This window comes from Abramis brama (genome assembly GCF_963993115.1).
Source record: "Abramis brama genome assembly, chromosome: 15".
Classification (NCBI taxonomy): domain Eukaryota; kingdom Metazoa; phylum Chordata; class Actinopteri; order Cypriniformes; family Leuciscidae; genus Abramis; species Abramis brama.
The window spans coordinates 24,195,252-24,220,126 of NC_139977.1; the positions used below are offsets into that span (position 1 = coordinate 24,195,252).

The following is a 24,875-nucleotide window of genomic DNA, read 5'->3' on the forward strand; positions in this document are numbered from 1 at the left end:
AGAGGAGGGTTACTAGCCTATCTAAACCTCTCCTACTAACCCACATCACTGAAAACCAACCCCGCTCTCTACCCACAGTCTCCCCTCTCGCGACGGAGCGCCAGAGGAATGGAGGGCTGGATCACGTGATTGCCGATGAACTTGCCACCCCAGCCCCTGAAAGACAAGTGTAATTTGAAGAAAAGAGAACAAAGAAATCAGAGAGAGTATAAATCCCTCGGCTAGTCCGCGCTTGGTCACAGTAAAGCTCGACAGACAGGCGCGCGCGTTCTCTCTCTCGCGCTCGTCTAGTAAAGTGTCCAGCACGCATGCAGGTGGTGCGTGCGGCTCTGAATCACAGCAGGATGATGCGATCTGCACAGCTTGTCGCTGCAGTCTTATACTGTTCAGTGTGCATTCATTCCCTACCGGTTCCAGACGGAAACAGCTACAGGTACAACAAACCTGCTGCGGTGAGTGAAATATTGACATATAAGCCTGTGTTTCGCTGTGAACAAGTGATGAAGTTTCTTGGAACATGATTTATTACCCGTTTGTTACCATTCACCTGTTTCACAGGGATCTACACAATATATGCTAGGCCTACTACTACAATAAAAAAAACTTGTGTAGATGAGAAAAGAAGGCAATACCTCTGACCAGCAGAGATTAGTTTTTTTTTTTTATCACAAAGCTCATTTACATTATAGTTGCATCAGTGAAATGTTTGGCAACTGTCACAGTTGTAACAGTGGAGATTATTATCTAAGTTTTTTGTCTTTGAAAAAGCAACATTTTGATTAGTTGCGTTCACATTTTATGCTGCTACCAGTATTCTCTTAATGTTCTTTATTTAGGTATTTAGTTATTTATTGACTTGTTTTACTCATTTACCAAACAACTCATACACCTTAAGAATCTAAAGAGCTTGTCTCGATTCTATTCTATTGGATTCTATTCTATTTTTATGACTGTGCCATTGAGAAGTTCGTCGTAAATGTTAATAAGTGTAGTTTAGCATATTTGCATTTGTCTTAAGGGTGGGATATACTATGTGAATGTTGTTGTTTTTGTCAGGTAGTGTGTTCGGGTCAGTGAGTCATTGGCAGTAAGTGAAAGGTGAAAGTTTTGTGTGTGAATGCACCGATTCAAACTGGCTTCCAAAAACACCATAACATAACATCTAAGGGTCTAAAAGAATTTATAATGAACCTTAGTATAGCCAAGCAAATATTTAGTTAATACAATTCTTATTTCTGTTTAGAAATGGAATAATAGGTTAATTTACATTTATAAATGAACTCACTTCAACCGCTCCATCAGATGCCATTTAGGATGTGGTGCAAATGTTTGATTTTGGATTATTATTATTTTTTTACATATAGCCATTGTTAAATAAATTCACTGCATTTGCATTCATTTGTCAGTATCATGCCTTTGAATACATATAGCTGAATGTTATCCTTTAGAACCAAACCCAGCTCTTTTATGTTGAATTGGTTTCAGAAAAGATTTTTAACTGTCCTGTATCTTTATGGTTTAAACTTCTTGCTGATCCTCGATGAACTAAAATCTGGCTATAAGAACTTTGTTTTGCACAAAGAAAGAGAGGGCTTGTAGGGCTTAGAGGAAGTGGACAAAGAAGAACTACAGATGGCTGTTGTAACCCAGTTGGCAAATATCCATACAGAGATATTTCCAGGGAAAATGTCGGGCTAAAAAACACATATCTATTTGAAACTGTGAATGAAAGAGCAGAAACGAGTAGTTGTAACAACTGAACACTGTCTTTGTTTCAGAATGCAAAGCATTACCACAAAATGACAATGAAACATTGCATGCTGTCAAAGCATATGGTTATAAAGAACAGCTTACTTTTATTGTATGTTTGTCTTGACCCACTTTGCCAATCAAATAGGAATGGCACCTGCAATCAAACCAGCTCCAGACGTTTTTAAAAAACAGTGTTCATGTTTGAAAGTAGAGAGGCAGCTCTGATGCGGAGCATGTGCTGTCAATTTGTTCTTGAATGTTGACAAAGCGGGAGCAGGAGATTATGCAGGCAGGGACAAGTCATCTGGTACGCTGAGCAGGATAACAAACCCTGTGTTTGCTGACAGAGAGGAAAATGGAAGGATCCAGATAGTTACCACTGCATTTGTTGACCCCCCCTGAGAAAAAGAAAAGCTGATGTTCTTCTTTAAGGCATTGTGCACGCATCACAAGTTCCATGAGAACTGCCAAAACATTATACAACTCAATCAACACACTAACCAAACATGACTAATGTGCAATCCACAGGGTTATGCCAAATTCTGAATTCCCTTTCAAATTATGAGCTAGAATGTGAATCAATTGGCCACACACAAGGAAGTTTGATTGGAATTTGTGAAGAAGATTTTCATCTGTCTATTTATCCATCCATCCATCCTCTTTAAAATCTGTCTGTCTGTCTGTCTGTCTGTCTGTCTGTCTGTCTGTCTGTCTGTCTGTCTGTCTGTCTGTCTGTCTGTCTATCTATCTATCTATCTATCTATCTATCTATCTATCTATCTATCTATCTATCTATCCTCTTTAAAATCTGTCTGTCTGTCTGTCTGTCTGTCTGTCTGTCTGTCTGTCTATCTGTCTATCTATCTATCTATCTATCTATCTATCTATCTATCTATCTATCTATCTATCTATCTATCTATCTATCTATCTATCTATCTATCTATCTATCTATCTATCTATCTATCTATCTATCTATCTATCTATCTATCTATCTATCTATCTATCTGTCTGTCTGTCAAGCCAACATTCAAAATTTGTCTTGACAAAAGTTTGTTATATTATTTTCTTTGAATTTCAGTTGCATCCAGTTTCAAATTCAAGAATTGAATTGCAATTTAAAACGTGTTCTCAATTCAGTTCTGAATCGTGCACAATCCAGGTTTGAGAGAACCTTTGTAAAATTTTAGGGAGAGGAAAGGAAAAGATCTTCTTACCCATTCTAGGCACCCTTGTTAATCAGCACCAGTTATTTAGTTTTGGTTATCCTTATAACTCAGTCTCAACATATGAGAAAAAAGGACACGCAAGGTTAGAGAGGGTCGAATCTATAGGTCAGGGTCATTTGCAACACAACACCTGTGGAGCGGTTTGGTTTAGCTTTCTTGCCCGTAGGCTCACATGAGAGCATGATTGACACCAGAAACCCTGATGTACCTGGTTCTGATTCAAACCCCCATTTTCTAGTCACCTTACCTTTAGATCTAGAAACCTCTCACCAGCTGTTTCCTGTCTCTACTGAAATTAAGAGACAAAAGAACTTATGCTCTTGAAATACCTTTATTTCAAGTTAATGGCTGCTTCTGGCAACACATCAGATGTGATATTGGCTAGTCGTTCCACATGGAAGCGAAAGAGTTGACAAGTGGAAACCATTAAAACATTTATAAGCACTTGTATATTCCCTCCCTACTTGACTTTAGAGTAGACACCGATGGTCTGCCTTGGATGCACTAGGCTACACTCTTTTTGCATTAACTGATCTTCAATCAACATCATACTTATTCTGTTCCCACTAAACAATCTTCCTTTTCAGTGTAATCACTTAACTTATGTATACAATCCCAAAAGAATGCAGATCTCTGGAGATATCTGCATGTAAATATTTACCCAGTCCGATTTCCTCTGGTTCGTTCATTATCTCTATTAGTTGTGGGCTATTTTAATGTGCCAGAAAATGCCTGTTATAAGCTGGAATTTCTTGTTTGTAATTTTTCACTGGACAATGGCATGCTTGAGAGAGACAAAGAGACAGAGACAGGATGTTTGTATCATAGTTGCACTGGAGATAAATAACCAAGCCAGAAAAGCAGGATGATAGGAAGTGCTGTTGGCTGTATTTTTAAGGCTTGCTGAGTCAGTAGTAAACAGTCATCCGAATGTAGATAGGCGTTTGAGTTTGTTTTGGAAACGCATAATGTTTGGCTCCTGGTGCCGGCTGTGCTGATGAATGTAAGGGATCTGTCAGGAGTTGGTGACATCATTCGGATGCCCCATAGAGAAAGATTCGGCTACAAACAAAGAGGTTATCCTCAGGAACCCTATAGAGATGGCACGATGCCAGGCACGCCAACTCTCTCTAAACCTTCTTCTTGCACTGACATGTCAGCTCTCTTCTTCTGGATTTCCCCCAAAGGCTTTGGATCTCTGTGTTTTGTTTCAGCATAACATACTGTATCATGTTAGAGTTTTTACCCACTGGCCTATTGACCTACAGATGCACATGCTGGTGGTGAACATGGTGGTAAACATGAGCAGTGAATTACATTTATGCAGAAATGCAGCCTAGTTGTTTTCATTTACATTAAAATGGTTCCCAAATGTTGTATATTTGATATTATAAATGGAGGTGTTAATACTAATAGTTCTTCTGTATGATTTAGAACATGCCAGATCTTCCCGCAGGCACAAATGCCTGATGTTTGAATGAGTAAAGGTGTTACTACCGCTTAAGGTAAAATAATTCCCAGTTGTTTTTGTTTCTCAGCTGATGAGAGGCATATATCTGTCAGGAAGGTATCATAAAAATGTCAAAAATGTGCACAACATGATGAGGTTTGGAAAAAGAAAGTTTTGTTTTGTATGGCTGCGGTGATAATCCTGAAGCGGTTTCAGTGGGTTTCCGAATGGACTTCCATTTTCACATGTTTCACTACTTGCAGGTGGATGCTGTAAAATATGCCCAGACTTGAGGAATGTCTGGTTGAGAAAATGCTCTTTAAATTGGGCCTATTGTTAAAATGAGATGTGTGCGTGTTGGGGTAAATTGTTGGCACGATCTAATATTAAAAGTAAAGATTTCCCAGCACAGTCCCTCAATAGTGCAGTAACATTTGATATTTTTTTTGAATTAGTCATAAAGAAACAGTTCACCACACCATTTTTGGTTTTCATTTGAAAGATATGTATGAAAATTATAAGGTTTGCAAAAATTCTCCTTTTGTGTTCTATGAACATATCAACAGGTCTCAGTTTAATTTAGCTCTTAGATTCACCACAATTATGGAGCAGTGTTTCATAAGATCTAATTATAGATTGATAGTTGGGATGTTTGTTGAGAACAAAATTATGTTCTGGCTGCATGCTGTTTCTTATGAGACTTGGCTTTGAGTCTATGCTTATAGCAGTTTCAGCTGATATAATATACACTTATGTGTCATTACATCAGCAACCTGATCCATCTTGTTTGCACCTGGCACCTCCACCTTGTATAACATACTGATAGCATATTATGAAATGTGGTAACAAAATTGGATCATAGAGTTCACAGTATTTCTATGACTTTTTTATAAAGTTTATGTACACTACCATTCCGTATAAGATTTGTTTTTTTGAAAGAAATTCATACTTTTATTCAGCAAGGACACATTACATTGATCAAATGTTTTTTTACTGTATTTTTGATTTAATAAATGCAGCATTGATGAACACAAGAGACTTCTTTCCAAAAAATGTAAAAAATAAAAATAACGACCATAAACGTTTGAACGGTAGAGTACTTGGAATTGTGTGTTGGTTATACAGAATTTATCAGTTAAAAAATTCTAGAAGGGGAAAAAACATTGGCCGTCTGCTGAGTTTTGGTTTGAAATGGGAGTATGCGTGTTTACTTTGGCCCAAGGGGTCTGTTTTATTGATTTAGGCTTTAACCTTTGACCCTTGACTCCCGTTGAACCTGAGACACCCGGGTGTTTTTCTTCCACCTCCGTCGCTCTCTAAGTAGTCTTGAGGCCAGTTTGTCATTGCTGAAAGGTTTGACTGCTCTACAATAAACAATCTTGACTGTTATACAAAAATCTTGCCTGTCTCCAGGTTGTTTAGAGACTGCTTAAATTACATGCTTTCAACATGTATGACCATTTAATGATGGTTCAGCCCATGGAAAGTCCATGCACACTCAGCGGATTTGAGAAACAAACTGAGAGTTGATAAAGTGCGGTGAATTCTTCACTTCTATCTGTGGAATTTGTGCGGTTCCTCATTGCCGGGGGTGTGGGGTCATGTTTTAGCAACGCTATCAAGTTCACATGTCAGTGGATTTTTACCAAGATACTATGTCTCAACTTGCCCACAAATATTTGGTTGTTTTTCCTTTTATTTGTTAGAATTTGTCTTGATTTACACTGTGTTCTAACCAGATGCTGCGCAAAAAGTGTCCAGCAATAAGCAATTTGCAATTTGTCACTTTGCACTGAATGGGAAACTGTTTGTTTGTAGCCAATTAGATGATATTTGATGGTTGATGTATAGAGTGCTGTAGGGATTACATATATTTTAGGCCAAAACCCAGAAATTAGCATTTATGCCTTTCCAGTTCCATAGTCCTGAAGTCAATGTTGTTATTTTTTTGTTAAATGCTTGAAATAATTGTCTTATTCTATGACATAAAATACATCAGATTTTGTAAAAAAAATTTGTTGTCGGGATATTAAACGTCACCACACCGAAAAGGAAACCGAATCTACTCATTAGTTTGCTTTCACAGGTTCGCTGTGTTTATAATCACGCTCTTGCAAACTATTCTAACTCAAAATTTGAGTTCAAGTTTTTTTTTTTTTTTTATATAGCACATTTAAAAACAGCAAGCACAGCTGACCAAAGTGCTGAACAACACAAAAAGCGACAAAAGCTCACAGTGAACTGAAAGCCAAGGGGAAAAAAATAGTTTTAAGAGACGATTTAATAATAGTTAAGGACTGTGCCGATCTGATATACGCCGGAAGGCTTCAAAATAAAGACTTAAAGAGTTGACGGAAGATTAGTGATCGTGACTTTGAAGTCATGCGACCATAGCGTAGTTCATTTATAGCCTAGGTTTATATTTTTTTTACTTCTGGCAATGTATTAAAGGCTTCAAATTTTTTTAAAGTTGTGTTAAATTGTGAAGATTTTCATGATGAACAAAATGTGTAAATATCATAAACGTGTGTTGGCCACGTATTTTCTGCAATAATCCAATAGACAATGTAAAGATCCTATTGTTTTTTTGTCGAAGGAACCAGGATGATTCTATCTTACGAGTTGTCCTACAAAAATATATCATCACGGCAGCAGCTCTCTATAATGTGGAGCATGCTTTTGAACCAATGAGATTTTAAAGTGGGCGGGGCAAGCCAGTGCAACAAAAAAAGATACCGAGAGATTAACTGTCCTGTCATTCATTCTTTATCCCTGGTCGTTTTACCATTTTGTTAGGACACAGTGTTAACTGAAGAGTTGTCATGAATTGCTTGTTGTCTACAGCAAATGAAAAAAGTCAAAAACATCCATGGCCACTCATTTTTATTCACTTCAAAGCCACTCGCTTCAAATAGTAGTCCAACCTGCTCTCGGTGATAAAGAAACACTTAAGCAAATGGCTTTTTTTCTTTTCAGACATGCTGCTTTATATTTCTAAATGTTTTATGGTTGTCTAAATATGTCTTGTACTTAAATTACAGCTTTTAAAAGACTTCTTATGGCTACGAGTGGCGGAAGGATTTTTAAAAGCATTTAAAAAAAATAGTTCACCCTATACCACCCCTGGCCTCTTAACCATGCACAAATTAGAGAGAAGCAGGTATAGAGAGAGAGAGAGAGAGAGAGAGAGAGAGAGATGAGGGTTAAACCAGCACAGCTGGAGTAGAGAGGTTTGGGGAAAGAGCGATATTGGGGCAATCTGACTTTCCCTTCAGGCAAATAACCTCCCAGTCCATTAACAGAACCATTTCCTTGAAATTTGGTTGAGGAAATTGACTGTGATAATGCTTCTTGCAAATTATCAGTGACGTAAAACCAACTGCTGTATAACTATAATTTGACCACTCCCAATGTAGCCAACAATGTAGCCTTATTTGCCCCCTTCACCTTACTGTTTGTCCAACCAGAACACCCAAGCAACCACCGAGCAACACCTTAGAAACTACCCAGAACACCCTAGCAACCCAAGCATTTTTTTATTTACGATTATAATATTTATTTTGAATTTTATTATCTTTCTATCAGCTTTTTTTTTTATGTGTTAACGTTTATATTTTTTCAATATTTTTTTTTTAATTAAAAATTTGTTTAATATTTTTTAGTTTATATTTTAGTTTATATTTAGTTACATTTTAATTTTAATTTTAGTTTAAGTTTTAGTAATTTTGTATTATTATATTTTGTATTATTTTGTTAAATATTTCTATTTAGAAATTTATTTTTATTTCAGTTTTAGTAGTTTTAGTTTTAAAAAAACTTAACCTAAAATGAGAAATGTTGGCAACAAACTGAAAAAAAGACCACTTAGAGGCTTTTGCATCTGAACTCTTCATATTTTGAATTGCCATTTATTTTTATATTTTAGTTTAAGTTTATATTTTTATTAATTTTTAGTTTCTTTGATATTTTATTTACATTACATTTTTAGTTTAAGTTTTTGTATTTTTATAATTTTGCCATTTTTTTCATTAGTTTTTAAAAAAATATTTCTATTGAGCTTTATTTTATTTTAATTTTATTTCAGTTCTAATTTTAGTAATTTTATTACTTCAACTTAAACTTGATTTTTTTTCAGCAAGTTGCTAAGGCAACATTCCTAATTTTCATTTAGGTTTTTTTAAGTTTAGCATCTTTCTATTTCAGCTTTATTTCAATTAACAAAAAGATTTGTAATAGTTTTAATTAACAATAACAATACTGATAGCATCACCTTAAAAACCACCCAGAAAAAGCCACCGCAAAACCAAACCAAACCAACCCATTTAAATTGTGTAGCATCTAAGAATGAAGGTGTTTCTTGTCAAAGGTGCAATTTGATTGACAGCTTATGTTTGTGTTGACAGGACTGGCCTCAAAAGACCCATCACCATGGCCTCAAAAAGATGAACCAACTTCATCATGTTCAGGATACCCTGAGTGAAGACTCTGGCAATAAGAGAGTGCACCCACACTCGGCTCTTCCCAAGAATGACACTGAGTTCTGGAACAGGCCACGCTGTGGAGTCCCAGACTACCCATCAGAGAAGGGAGGGAACGCCCTTCATTACTCAACCCACAAAGTAGGTTTGCTTGGGGGCCGTCATCGCCGAAAACGCTTTGATTTGTTCGGAGGACGCTGGGACAAAACAGACCTCACATACAAGTAAGACTTGCACGGATGGTGGTTGCGGTTGTATCTGGTTGCTGTGTCTACACTTATTGAGATGATAGACATAAAATGAATGAAACCGTAAATGAGGGAAAACAACTTTGATGTATTTGCCAACGCACCATTTTGAGCCTTACACAACAAAGGTCTCACTGAGGCAATGATACAGCTTATTTTTAGTATTCTAACTTTAGTCAACACACATCTGACTGAATCTATTCATTAAGGTTTTTTTTCTTATTAAAGTGTGTTTTTAAATGAAATATTAGCTTTTTATGGCAGAAATACAGTATTTTGCAGCCCACACAGGAAATGCTAGGAAAATAAATCAGAATGTTTCTCTCTTTATCTTCTCACATTTCCTATAGTTCTTATCGGTTGTAAAGAAGACCACACTCATTCCAGCATTACACCCATTTAATTAGAAGCAGTAAACTGTCTCAGACCCGGGACTGCATGGCTCCAGAACACAGCTAAATACCAAACCCACTTTGATTTAAAACAGTTAATCATTTTCTTAAATGCACACACACACACGTTTTTTCATGTTTTATGGGGACTTTCAATATAATGATTTTATACTGTACAACCTATTCTATCCTATAAACCTACCCATCACAGGAAACTTTCTGCATTTGTACATTTTCAAATAACATCATTCTGTATGATTTATAAGCTGTTTTCATCGTGGGGACCACAAAATGGCAGAACCACACACACAGAGAGAGAGAGAGAGAGAGGCACAGGTGCTATTCAAGTCAACTTGAATTTAATTGGTTTTTAAAGGGATTGTTCACCCAAAATGAAAATTACTCTTTACTCAGCCTCATGTCATTCCAAAACCTTTCTATCAGAAAAGAAGATATTTTGAAATGGTCTCAAAATGTCTTTTTTTCATACAATGAAAATCAATGCTGTTTTGAACGTCACTGGCTTTCTTCAAACTATCCTCTTTTGTGTTGCACAGAAGAAATAAAGGCAAACAGGTTTGGAATGACATGAGGCTGAATAAATGGCATTTTTGAGTGAACAATCCCTTTAAGAACCCTTTTTGATTGACATGATGACCTTACTATTGTGGTTGTCTGCTCACCACTTCATGTTTTGACTGACTTGCCTCGTACGTCTTTGTCTAAGATGGTTCCCACCGGACAGGACTCCTCTGTAATCTCAAATCAGTAGATCAGGAGAAGATCAGGAGAAGATGTTACATTTCAGAGCACTCATGTGTGTTATTACGGCAGCGGAGCCCAAATGCTTCTAGTTTTCTCTTCAGTGCTCAGCGGGGGGTGAGATGAGGGCCCAGACAAAGAAAACCAGGCGTACAACCATGATTAAAACTGCCCCTTGATTTATGGCCCTTCCCATAAAATATCACAACCCATAAATCTCCCGTGGTTCTCCATCCAAATCAACCAACTTTGCTGTAGGGCAAACTTTACGTCTGCATACTGTAGAGACGGAAGTCTTAACAGAAAAATAGTCTTTTGGGTAGCAGGGAAGTAGTGACAGATATTTTCTTCCATATTGTGACATACAGCACTACATTATCGGAAAAGGAAAAAAATGTACAATAGGGTCTTGGATTTACCCATCGGTTATTTATTGGATGGAGGCCGATCTGAATGCAAGCTTTCTGTCTATTGTAATAAAGAAGTGGGATTTAAACAGAATAAACAATTGGAGTCCAGCATAAATCATCAGAGAGAAGCCTGTCGTTTTACTGGAAGATCGAGTTATGACATTTTAATTAACAAAAAAACATATGCATGGATGAACTGTTCGCATTAAGATCATTGAGGTGCATTTAGAAAATAGACGGTTCCAATGATTAACGTGAAATTTCCACTTCATTCCGACTTTAAAGTGAAAATGAAGAATTTTAATATTGGTCCATCCCTTGCAATTCTTAATCGCTTTTAAAATTTAATTATAACAAATATATAGCAAAAAAAGTCTCGGTTGATGTTTGGCTAACTGGGTTGAGCGAGACAAACCTAACCGTGTTGCACCCTGAAAATGACCATTAGATTCCTTCCCGCCCGAAATCGTGTAATTTGTAACCTAGATGCTGCCTCATCAGAATCTCATGACAAGACAGCAACACACACACATACCTTATCCCCAGCATACCCCAGTCAGCACCATTCTAATGCTGTGCCACTATGTGCTGTCATGACTCACGTCTCTGAAGGTTGTTTATGAGCTATAGCACCTCACTGTCCTCTGTAATTTGTCCCCTCACTTAATGACGGACTGTACATGTGCACAGTGAGCTCAAAAACACCAACCCCCGTCCTACCCCCACTCCCACGCTTTCAATTGAGTTTCTTTACTTTAATGACTGTTATAATGAGTATGTGTTTCTCATGTCACATGTGTGCAGTTTTTTGGGGTCTTAAGTAATTTGCATCTTAGGGCGTTTTCAGACCTATATATCGTTTGCTTTTTTCCGAAACAGGGACATGATTTGTTGCATTTTCTTCCTGGTTCGGTTCGCTTTCACAAGGCAACATTTCAAAGTGTACCAAAATGTGTTTATGCAAGGCACATGTGAGTAAAACTGTCCTCTTATTGGTCAGATTTCACCTGTTTAGGCTACGTTCTCTGCGTCATCTATCAAGATGAATTGACATTCACTCCGCGGGTTTATTTTGGTTTCATCTGTAGCTGTCGTGACACTCGCAAACACTTATGAATGCACCCTTGATTCCCGCTCTGATTGATGAATCAAACTATTTTGGCGTTAAAATACTGTCAGGATTTACTAAAGACACGCAGTGAAAAATGAGCGCTGTAAAGGCGTGGACGCAGTTATTCTTGTGGCTGACCTTATTCCATATGCATTTGTAGGAAATCAGCCGTGTTCATATATGCCTAAACAAACCAAACTAAGGGAGAAAACACACCAGGTTCCAGGACAAGATGCTATGAGCCAGGAAAACGCCCTTAGGGTGTGAAAAAACAAAATAATAGCCTACATTTTGTCCTGGTTCGCTTAGCTCACACTGTCATTTTTAAGACAGAACCTAAAGATAAAAAAGAAAAAAAACGTATTTGCGACGGAACTTAACAAACATCAAAAACAATGCTGTGTTCTGGGCTAAATGCGCTCATTGTATGTGCATACCACGTATGATAATATTTTGACCATCTGAAAATTTGTGAAGAGCTTATAAAATGTGTAAAGGAGTCAAAACAGTGGCAGGAATCCCTCCATCACACACACACAAGATCTACTGCAATGAGATGGCGGTTCAGGTGCATGTACCGAACTGTGATGGACATTGTAGCTCCTAGAAACAGGTATGATTGAGCCTTCTATCCTTTTTTAGGGTTGCATCTTGTGATGTAATGTCCTGTTTTTGCTTTATTTAAATGACTTTGGTCCGTGTTGCGTTCATATTTCAGTCGAACTGCACAGCAGTTCGTATGAAAAAGGTGGGTCTCGATCGCTTGTTTGGTCCACACCAGGGTTTGGATGGCAGTGTTCACACTTATTCAAGTTAACCGCACTAACAGAGCAATCGCACCAGAGTCTGTTTTAATCGAACCAAACCTGCCAAGTATGAACACACTCTTAGGGTGTATTCACATCTGTCTTGTTTGGTTCGATTGAATCCAACTTAAGTCGTTTCCCCTCTTGGTGCGGATCTTTTGGGTAGATGTGAATACAGCAATCGCACTCGGGTGCGGACCAAACAACCGTACCGAGATCCAGCTGAAGAGGTGTTCTCGGTCCGGTTCCAAACGAACTCTGGTTCGAAATTCTGTCCAATGAATGGATGACCTTAGCACACGTGTGGTTTTGTTTACAAATTTTGGTTCACTTGCAAAAAGGGCAGTGTGAAAGCGAACCACACCAAATAAACAAAAATCAACACTGTATTTGGTCCGGACCAAAGCAAGTGAACTAGCGGACTTTCCTGGTGTGAACACACCCTTAAAGTCTAGTGTAAGTGCACCTTCAGTGGATAATAATGAACGACACCTGTGCAGTGAGTTCAATATGGAGGCCTCTTGTGTATTGGATTTTTAAAAATCACATAGTCTAAACCTTGTTTAAATTTGATCTATTCTTTTGTGACTGTAGCAAGAGTCAAGAGTTAAGAACATGATCCTAGAATTCTAATTGGAACAGCGAATATGGCAGGATATTTTTTTTAATCCACAGACTACCACACTGGGCTCTCTCCCGCTGTCATAGCTCCTGTCTGGGCTTGCAGACGGCAGAGGCCCCACGATCTGAGATGGTCTGTGGCTCCAACATGCAACCCCAGAGCGATTCCCCGTCCCAAAAAGCTAATAATGACCAAAGCATGAAGGTGTCCAAGCATGAAAACAACATAGAGGCACCAGTCACTATAGCTGCAGGTTAGGAGCTAAACAATACTTCAGATGTGCTGCTTTAAAACATTTCATTATTTTTTTTTAATGAAATGCACCAGAGGGAAGCTTTGTGGAACATGATACAGACTTGTGGTCCACCAGTTTAAATGCGCTCGGTGGGGATTCAGCTTGTGAAAATAAGCATGCATGTCTCCATCACTCAGCAAGCTTTATAATGCAGGTCGTCTTTCATCTGAGAGAAGTTAATCCTCTGGGCTCACTCCATGAGGGATGAAAGTAGCATTTTAATTTTTAAACAGCATTCAAACATCTTAGCTGTTTATCAAGAATAGAAAGAACAATTGTTTGTTTTTAGGAGGAAGCAAATCTAATTCAAGGAAGAATGCTACTAAAGCAAAAAATTGTCACTAGTGCAGTCTATTGTGAATTGTTTTGAATTAAGATCTTGTTAAATTAGAGTGGAGAAATATGATGCTATGTATTTCTACAATGCTTAAGCACTTAAACAATCCTGGATAGGGGTGCCATCACTGTCACACACTGATCAAGTATCACATTTGTTTTGTGATTGTGGTCAGAGAGCGTAGTAGTAGTGGGTATCGTGCCTAACTAGGCAAACTTTCAGACTGTGCTTGGCTTTTCACACAAGACAGATTCTGATCCAGTTCCTTAGTTCACCACCAAGAAGGGTATCAAACATGGGGATTATGGAGGTCATGCACTTTCATCCAAATGGGTGGTCTGTAATGAGCGTTTATGAGAGTTTGCGCTCGTGTTACAGGATCATGCGGACCCCTTGGCAGATGAGTTTACAGAAAGTCCGAGAAGTGCTGCGGGAGGCACTGCAGGCCTGGAGTGACGTCACCCCTCTCACCTTTACTGAGGTCATCAGCGGACGGGCGGATATCATGATCGACTTTAACAGGTAAACAAAAAGAAGCTGTTTTCACTGTCCACTGTGTGCCTTGCATGCGTCAGAATCCATGATGACCTCACTGTCTATGTGTTTAAAGGGGTCACAAACATTTTGTCATTTTCTTTTTTTCACTTGAGGTCCAGTTAAGGAGTCTTGCATCATAATGTATGCATGAACATTTTCCACCCGGTTTGATGTTTTTTATTGCACCTTTAGGGGTATGTAAATGTACTCTGTTGTGATTGGCTAACGACCTTGAATATGTAATGAGCTTGTTTATGGGGAGAAAGATTTCTGAATAAGTCATATTTGCAGCTTAATTTCAATAGTCTTATATTATCTTTTTGAATTTGGAAGAAAAAGCTCTGAAAATGAGCCTACAGAATGTTTCATAGTCCATGAAACTCTTATTTTAAAAAGATTAATACAATTCTGATTTATGTTATGACCCCGTTAAAGTTGCATTCCAAGAATCATCAAAGACAATGTTGCAGAGAAAAAAATAACACATTAAGCAACTATTCAATTTAGCTCACTTTCACTTTATATTCTAAAAATCTGTATTTTATTGATGAAAACTGTTTCTCTGGCTCTCATTTCACTGAGCTTGTAACACCACATTGTCAGTTGAGAGATGTGTGTTGTGTTCATTGACACAAAGAGGAAAAGTTTCCACTTCACTTGTCAAACATAGACGCTTTTCATCTCTTCTAGAAGTGGGAGATTAGAGAGGGTGTTGGTTTAGGATTATAGGTTGAAATTTTACACTGCACGTTTTAAATTCCCATACAAGAAAAGTCATAACTCGGATCACCCGTGGGGTTGAGCTCTAAATATGGACACGCAACACTGCGGCTCAAAATCAATCCCACAATTTCTTTCTTTTTGAAAAACTAACCTGAATGTTATAAAGCATGACTTTAGTTGGTAGCAGATTACCACCTGGTAGCATAATAAACAATTTGGAGAAGAAACACAATAATTGTCATTAAAAAGCTGAGGTGTTTTAATGCTTTTTACACTACACACCATACCAATATAAATGTCCTCTTTTTCAACAGTGTATCTTGTTTTGCTCAAGCCAGTGGCTCTCGTTCCCTGCAGCGCTTCATTTTCTCAGTTTGCAAACTAAAGTCCATATAAAAACTTGTATTTCTATTAAAGCACGAATATACAGTCATTGTTTTTCTGAGATACACACGTTTGAAGCTCCAATGAGGTATAGCGCTTTTCTTCAAAGCAGAGTGAAATATCTAGATCCATCTCGCATAAAGCAAAACATCTGGGTCGATTTGTGTAGTTAAGTGTGGAGCTCTAGGCATGCCAATTTCATTTGTTCTAACTCAATCTCAGATTCCATCAGTGGGATAGCAGTTGACCGAACATTTGAGGGTTTGTTTTAGCGAGAATAGTGGCCTTCCTCTACCTTTCAGGTCTTCAAGATTTAAAGATGTATGATCCTGCAAGGATGTGCATAATTTAACCTCCCTACATTTCACAATGGAAAGTTTGGTTTATCCAGTACCATTCAGCCAGGGTGGAATTTGGCATTCCATTAAAAACAAGGGAATCAGGAAAGTTACTGAGGTGTGGAAGTTACAGTACTATAATGTGGAACAGTTGCACGGTATTACAGCAATGCTTCTATGCAGGCCATTATTCTCACCCATTCCATACGAAGTGTACTTATAAAATTCTTTTCAGTGATCAGCTCATTAGGCATGTTGATAAAATAAGAGAATGAGAGTCATTGGTATTGTTCTGTTGCCTGAGAGACTGTGTTTCACATTCAGGTACTGGCATGGAGACAATCTTCCTTTTGATGGTCCAGGAGGAATTCTGGCTCATGCCTTCTTTCCCAAAACGTACCGGGAGGGAGACATTCACTTTGACTACGATGAGTCTTGGACAGTGGGCAACAGTATGGGTTAGTGAGAATCCTGGTTCATTTGGTGCCCTGCAAAAAAAAAAAAAAAAAGATTTTTCATTGTTGTAAACCCAAAAACAAAGAGTATGTTTTACAAGAAAATACTCTTTCAATCTTTTACTTCAAAAATGTTGTGTTTCTTTGTAATTATTTGTGGTATTTAGCCATTTCTGAGCACAATTCTTTTTCCGTGTACTAGAGAATACTTTTTTCTTAACAATTTAGCATCTTTATTCAACTGTTCAACAAAAGGAAGTTTGAACAACTTTCTTGTGCATTTAAAAAATAATGTTTTTACATAAATATTTCCATATTTCCCAAATACTTTATTGTGCAAAAATGCTTCCAAACGAAGTCTAAGCAAAATCAACATTTGCATCTCCGAGCAACACACTGTAGTGGTGTTTCGTTTCTGACTAAATCAGTGTTTTTGAATCATCATTTGAGTGAATGCTTAAAGGGCTCAAAATAGAGAGAGCTTTGGTGATAACTAAGCTAATATTTAATTGCTACAATAGTATTTTCGTGCTAGAAATGACGTCAGAAGTGGAAAACGTTGGTCAAAAGCGTACATGCACAATATTGTATTTACACACAAACTGACCACCAACTTTCAGATGCCATCTTTATTTTTTAGCTCATCTGTCACAGAATGGAACATTCAGACAATCCTTGATCCTCCAAAGGCAACATTCTTAAGCTTTCGGACACAGCTTGTAACTTGTTTTGTACCAGAATGAATCGAACTAATCGGTTCAGAGAATGGTTCAAGACTCTCTCATAAAGCCAGTCACTTGTTTCGAAGGAATCAGTGTGCTTGAACGAATCAGTTGAATCACTCAATGATATTTGTCATTTGTACATACAGTATATAGAAATACATAATTTAATCCTCTTTCTTTTTTCTAGGTACTGACCTCCTCCAGGTGGCTGCTCATGAGATTGGTCATGTTTTAGGATTGCAGCACTCCATGGAACTAGGCGCAGTGATGTCTCCTTTCTACACCTTCTCCTACCCGCTCCAACTGAGTGAAGATGACAAGCGTGGCATACAGTCCCTCTATGGATCCAAACTTTCGGATGATAGAAGGAAGAAGGAAGAGAGACCTCCCAAAGTCACAGAGACCAATGAGATTGAAAGTACAGTGGTGAGTTATATGGCTGATTCTGTCTGATCTTGGGAATCTTGGCAATCCTTCTAATATTTTATATTTATTTCCTATCTTTCCAGCCTGATGCTTGCCAAACCGACTTTGATGCTGTATCCATGATCCGAGGCGAGCTGTTTTTCTTTAAGTCGGGTTATGTATGGCGGATCCGTGATGGTACACTCCAGGCTGGATATCCTGCACTGGCATCCAGGCACTGGAGAGGAATCCCAGGCAACATTGATGCTGCTTTTGAGGACAAGTCTGGAAATATCTGGTTTTTCCAAGGTAAATTGTCTCAAAATAAATTAGACATACAAAAGTTTTGGGTGGGTTCGAAATTTCTTTGTTGATTTTTTTTTTTTTTTTTTTAAGAAGTCTCATGCTCACCAAGTCTGCATTTATTTGATCAAAATACAGTACAAACAGTAATATTGTGTAGTATTATTACAATTTCAAATGGCAAAGCTGAATTTTCAGCAGCCATTACTTCAGTCTTCAGTCACATGATCCTTCAGAAATCATTCTAATATGATGATTTGCTGCTCATGAAACATTTCTTATCGTGTTGAAAACAGTTGTGCTGCTTAATATTTTTGTGCAATGTTCAAAATAACAGCATTTATTTTGTAACACTGTAAATGTATTTATTGTCACTTAAATTAATATGACCTTGCTGGATAAAAAAAAGTAGTTCAATGAGTGAGTGGAATGAATGAATGGATGAATGAATGAACGAATGGACGGACGGACAAACGAACGAACGGTAGTGTATGTGGAAAATTATGGATTCTGTGGTGGTTTCTCATGGGAGCAATGTCTGGCGCCAAAACAAATCATTAAGATATTGCTCTAAGCAAACTAGATCTTTTAGCATGATGCAGTGCCAAATTACTCAAAAAATGTGACTACAAGAGAGATCTGGGAATAACCATAGCAAATAACATTTACAAAAAAAAATTTTATCAAGAAGATAATAGAGAAGGAGACAGACTGAGGTGGGGTTTGAGGGAATCGGCTAGCTAATGTGTTCTGGCATATTTCTCTTCATGTAAATTTTCTGGTTGAAGTATTTGTGCATATTGCATGAATTTGACTGCCTTACATGGTTATGGGAGAAATATGAAATATGGGGTAGGGGTATGGGCTATGGACAGGTTTAATATCATGTACCATTTTAAGTTTTGCAGCTATACATTTGAAACCGTGTATATTTTTATTTTTGTTAGTTTATCATTTGTTATTTTACTTTGATTTACAATGCAAATTTATTTTATCTTTTTATTTTTTATATCATGTCACAGATGCTGTGATGTATTAAACCCATAACATTCCTTTAATGTTCTACGGAGCCCCTAAAGGGACGTGGTGGTGGAAATATTTTTAGGTTGAGAGAATTTTTTTTTTTTCAAATCTGTTGAGTTCCCTTGCAAAACTTTTGCGTTCCCCCGAGAAACTTTGCGTTCCCTCGCAAAACTTTTGCGTTCCCTCGAGAAACTTTGCGTTCCCTCGCAAAACTTTTGCGTTCCCTCGCAAAGATATTTGCGTTCCCACGCAAAACCTGTTTTGAGCTCGGACAGACACTTCCTGTTTAATGTCCCGCTGGCAGTGTTTCAGAGCTCCGTATGTTTCATAGTGTTTGAACTTAGACTCAAATATAAAGAAATGCGGTCAGTGCTTAACTCAAGGAGTTCAGTGAAATTGGCAATATTCACATAGGCTATTCGAACTTCCCTATTCTTGAGCTAAACGTTGTTAAAACACAAACGACACCTATTTACAATCACAACCTAGACAACGAGCTACAACCCAATTCTCATCAAAAAGAGCTTCTCTAAAGACGAATGAGAGACAAGTCCAAATAAGGGGCCGTCTGCAAAGTGCAAATCCCAAAACCCTTCTGCACATTTTATATTATTATATTCAATAGCTTCACTGTGACACACTGTACTGTCACCAAATTCAGTTCACACATCACTGCTCTCCTGCTGGTTATACTACATTACTTAGTTTGATAAAAAATGCATAATTTTTATGATTATTTATTATGAAATAAAATCAATAACACCCTTTTTAGAAAAAAATATTAAATAACTTCACATTGTTATACAGTGTAATGCAATCAAATTCAGTGAGCAAATATAATGCAAAAGCTGCATACAGTACCAATATAATTTGTGTAAAGAATAGGCCTACTTATTTTTTATGTGCAAGTACTTCCCAAACTAAGTGTTGTAGGCCTATAACCAACATTAGAGCGGTGATGTGTGAACTAAATTTGGTGTGTTAAAGTGAAGTTATTGAATATTTTTCATAATATAAAATGTGCAAAAGCAGTGTAGTATGACCAGTGGGTCACCATTGATGTGTAAACTGAATTGGGTGGCACTACAGTTTGTAACATTGAAGTTAATGACTATTTTTGTATTTTTGACTGTGAGTTGATGCTGTAGTCGTTTTTGGGTTATATTGCACTTTGCAGACGGTCCCTTTGAACTTTCTCTCAGCCGCCTGCTCAAAGAGATCCATTTAGCCTATATTATACAAGCTTGTTGTGATGAGAATTGGGTTGTAGCTCGTTGTCTAGGTCACTGTGATCGTTTGAGTTTTTACAACGTTTAGCTCAAGAATATTGATCCGGGAAGTTCGAATAGCCTATGTGAATACTGCCAACTTCACTGAACTCCTTGAGTTAAGCACTGACCGCATTTCTTTATATTTGAGTCCAAGTTCAAACACTATGAAACGCTCCATTAACGTACGGAGCTCTGAAACACTGCCACTGGACATTAAACGGGAAGTGTCTGTCTGAGCTCAAAACAGGTTTTGCGTGGGAACGCAAATACTGTATCTTTGCGAGGGAACGCAAAAGTTTTGCGTGGGAACGCAAATAACTTTGCGAGGGAAAGCAAAAGTTTTGCGAGGGAACGCAAAGTTTCTCGGGGGAACGCAAAAGATTTTTAAAAAAATAAAAATTCCCAACCTAAAAATATTTCCACCACCACGTCCCTTTAGGGGCTCCGTAATGTTCCATATAAATATAGAAATCCTGCAATCCCAAGCATGCAATTCTCCAATTCCAAGCATGCATTTCATGCATTGCATATATCCTTTGGTGCCATAATTATCCAGTAAACTGAGCAGCCTTAGCAGGGGTTCAAGATGAATGGAAAATTAATCAGCCGCTGTTTAATGTAACTTCTCTCACCCACTAATTCTCTCTGTAGGCCAGAGTTACTGGGTGTTTGACGCAGAGCGGCAGATCACAGGGCCGGACTCTGTACGCCGACTTGGTCTAACAGTGAACGACATCCAGGCAGCCCTTATGTGGGGGGAAGATAAGGCCCAGAAGATCTACTTCTTCAAAAAAGGAAGCTACTGGCGATTCAACCTGAAGGAAAACCGTGTAGACAGCATCCACCCTCGCAGCATGATAGACTGGAGAGGCATACCCAGTGACATTGATGCTGCTTTCCAGGACCGATTCGGTACGGTTGTCACTGAGACATGGACTAAGTTTACATGCGCACCAATAATGTGTTTTTTTTTAATAATCAGAATTAAGGACTTGAAGGGTTAGTTCACACAAAAATTTAAACTATACAGAAATTTACTCACCCTCAAAGCCATAGGTGTATATGACTTTCTTCTTTCAGCCAAACACAATCGGAGTTATTTTAAAAATTATCTTGGCTCTTCCAAGCTTTATAATGGGAGTGAATAGTACCTGAGATTTTGAAGCCCATAATAGAGCATCCATTCATCTTAAAAGTAATCCATACGGCTCCAGTGGGTTGATAAAAGAAAAATATCCATATTTATAACTTTTTCAGACTATAATCACTGGCTTCCGGTAACGGCCGTACGCGAGTCTAGTTCCAGCGGAAGAGTGACCTCCGACCTGAAGCATGACGTAGGACGTAGGATGTTGGAGTAGCGTAAGCTTAGGTGGGAGTAGACGCCTCTAGCGAACAATTTAGACTTCTAATTCGTGAACGGTGTTTTGTTTTGCTCTATCCTCTGTGCTTCCGTGTTCGTCAATACATCATGCGTCGGGTCAGAGTTCACTCTTCTGCCGGAACTAGACTCGCGTACGGCCGTTACCGGAAGCCAGTGATTATAGTTTATAAAGTTAAAAATATGGACTACTTTTATGATGGATGGATGCGCTTTTTTGGGCTTTAAAATCTGTGGTACCATTCACTCCCATTATAAATCTTGGAAGAGCCAGGATATTTTTTATATGACTATATAATTGTGTTATATAATTATATAATTGTGTTTGGCTGAAAGAAGAAAGTCATATACACCTAGGATGGCTTGAGGGTGAGTAAATTATGAGATAATTAACCCTTTAATCGCAGTAAGATGTTTACATGACACGAGTAAACTTCTTCACTCATGTTTACATGCAATTTTCATTATTCACAAAAAATTGTGGTTATTTTTACCACTGTTATTCCCATACCTCACACACAGTAGCCGTGTTACTGGTTTTAATCTACAAATGTCTTCATTACAATGTTTTTGACCATTAATACCCTTTATTATATTCATGTCACACAACATTGTCAACATGAACTCGGTTTTTTCAGCAGCCCAAAAATGTAATAACTTTACCACTATGCTTACGAATCTGCGCATGTCAACGTCATCATGTACGTCACAAGCACATGCACACTTTGGTCAGAATGGAATAGATGCTATCAAAATGTGTACATGCATGTATATTGTGATTAATGCCACATATTTTACTATGATTATAGTTACTATGATTATGAGATTAGTCAATTTGATCTAGGTATTGTGTTTACATGAGTCACACTCACTCACTCACTCACTCACTCACTCACTCACTCACTCACTCACTCACTCACTCACTCACTCACTCACATCACATCACAGTTGTTATTGCAATACGTTGTATTGCCTAAATCTCATTATAAACACATTATTAGGGTGCATGTAAACATAGTTTCTTAAATGTTTTTGAAATTTCAAAGGTTGTTCTTGATGGAAACTAAAGAGTTTTTAAAGTCATTCTGTTCCTTTTCTCGCCACAGGCTTTGCCCACTTCTTGAGAGGGAAGCAGTACTGGAAGTTTGACCCAGTGGAAGTGAGGGTTCTGGAGGGATACCCACGATATATTGGCATGGATTTCTTCGGTTGTTCTGCAGCCCTGTATCGATGAATCATGGGTGCAACTAGGCATAACTAGCAAATTAGTTTCTAATTTGTTCATCTTTTTCACACACCTAGTGCAACTAGTACCCCACAAACAGTTTTGAATCAGTCAAGCTCAAGTGTAGTTATTCGAGCAGGGTTATTTTTAAAATCAGGTAAAGTGTCAGATATGCAGTCTCCATATCTGACCACTGAATTAAACACTTTTCTGTGGTTTCAAGCAGATACTGTGTATCTACTCAGTCTGTCACTCAAGATGCTACATCTGCGCCGCTTAAAGGGATAGTTCACCCCAAAATTAAAATTGTGTCATTACTTACTCACCCTCAAGTTGTTCCAAACCTGTATGACTTTCTTTTATCTTTTCAACACAAAAGAAGATATTTTGAAGAATGTCGGTAATCAGACAGTTGACTTTCACAGTAGGAAAAAAGATTCCATGGAAGTCAATGGGGGCTATCAACTGTCTGGTAACCAACATTCTTTAAATTATCTTCTTTTGCGTTCAACAGAAGAAATAAACTCATATAGGTTTGTAACAACATGAAGGTGAGTAAATGATTACAGAATTGTTATTTTTGGGTGAACTATCTCTTTAACCATATACGGAAACACATTGACTCTCATCTCTCAGGAAAAGCAGTCAATTCTGGCCTTAAAATATTTTTCGTACGTATTGTGTAATTGATTATTTATTTTTTGTATATTTTTTGGCAGTATTGATAGTGTTAGGAAAAAAGTATTTTTTTTTAAACAAACCATATTGTGCCATGCCATTAGATAAATTATTTGACAAATTTAAAGAATTGTATGGGTTAAAAAACAGTTGATTACCACAGAAGATAATTGTGCCCTTAAAAAATGCATTAACTATAATGTACTTACAACGGAAGGGTTGGTGATTTAACTAACCTGTAATTTCACTTACAAGTGATTCCTAAGGGGGTTAAAGCAGAAAGGTATGCTAATAGAAAGAGTCATTTTTTTCAAAGTTTTTTTGAGTTGTAACGTTATCTAAATTGTTATTTTTCAGTGGTGGGAAGAACTGGTAATAGACAGCGTGTCAAAATGTGTATTAAATCTGGAAGGTTCCTTTAATGCCCTAAATATTTCAAAATAAAACTACATAGCTACTTACATTAGCAGTTTAAGTTCAGAGGCACTTTTAGGTGATATATACACAAATATAGGTGATACAAATTCTGTTACCAATGGAATTTGTAGATCTAGCTGAACATTTTTTAAATTTGGTTTGTTGAAGCATTTAGTGCTCTTCAAACCGACAGTGATTTCATTCATTTTCAATGAGAAAAGGCAGTTTCACAATGGTTGTCAGTGTGTGTAAAGGACTTATGAAGACCTCTTCTTCAATTGTGATAATGTCTATGTTACAGTGCAGGTCACTGGTGCACATGTTGTGTAATTCCAATCAAACTTTTTGCATAGTGGGGCTACTGAGGTATATAATCCTTATGGCCTGGGCAATGATGGTTTTTGATCTAAGGAAACTACACTTCTCATTCACTGTTATTATAATTTTTGACATGTAATCAGTTCTTTCGCTTGTTATTGTTTTTAATGATCCATTTACTGTGTAAATATTTTGTAAAAAGAACTGTATTACATTTCCAGCTCCAATAAAAGCCTAGCTTTGTATTCTGTCTAATTATCTGTTGTCTCGGCTCCTTTCAGAGATAATTTGATCATATGAATAATCAAAGGTTCTGCATAGAGCTTTTGCTCCTAAATTACTTTCCTTTACAGCTTGTAATATTATCAGTGTTTGTGTGTTTCTTCAACTTCGGCAACTTTCATGATTTTTATGAAACGAACATTCGTTTATATGAGAATAACATATTGGAAATTATTCACTATGCCTTCATTATTTATTTTGCAACCTGTTTTTTTTATATTTATTTATTTTGTACTCTTGACTCAGACTTTTATTTTATTGAGCTCAATGTTTTTTTATATATATATATATAATAATAATAATATTTGAAAACATTAATTTTATATTTAAAATATACTGTATTTAATTCTAAAATTTTTTGGATAATCTAAAATTGTATTTTATTCCAAAAATGTTTTAAATGTAATTTTCACCACAGAATTTTATCAGACGCAATACATCACATGAAATGCGATGGGAATAACATTATGGTGAAGTAAAAAGGGCCAAAAGTGTCCATCCCACCCTCTGGTCTGGTTCTA

General features: G+C 37.3%; 1 protein-coding gene across 1 annotated transcript; it reads left to right on the top strand.

The window, feature by feature from the left end:
* Positions 1–70: 70 nt before the first annotated feature.
* On the top strand, positions 71–24,327 carry mmp11b (matrix metallopeptidase 11b). The gene is made up of 8 exons (XM_084138168.1): positions 71–452; positions 8,832–9,130; positions 14,268–14,411; positions 16,196–16,329; positions 17,239–17,477; positions 17,561–17,765; positions 20,705–20,965; positions 22,541–24,327. Exons 1-8 carry the CDS (start codon positions 309–311, stop codon positions 22,666–22,668), a joined length of 1,554 nt encoding a protein of 517 aa, XP_083994294.1. The 5' UTR covers positions 71–308; the 3' UTR covers positions 22,669–24,327.
* The last annotated feature ends 548 nt before the right edge of the window (positions 24,328–24,875 follow it).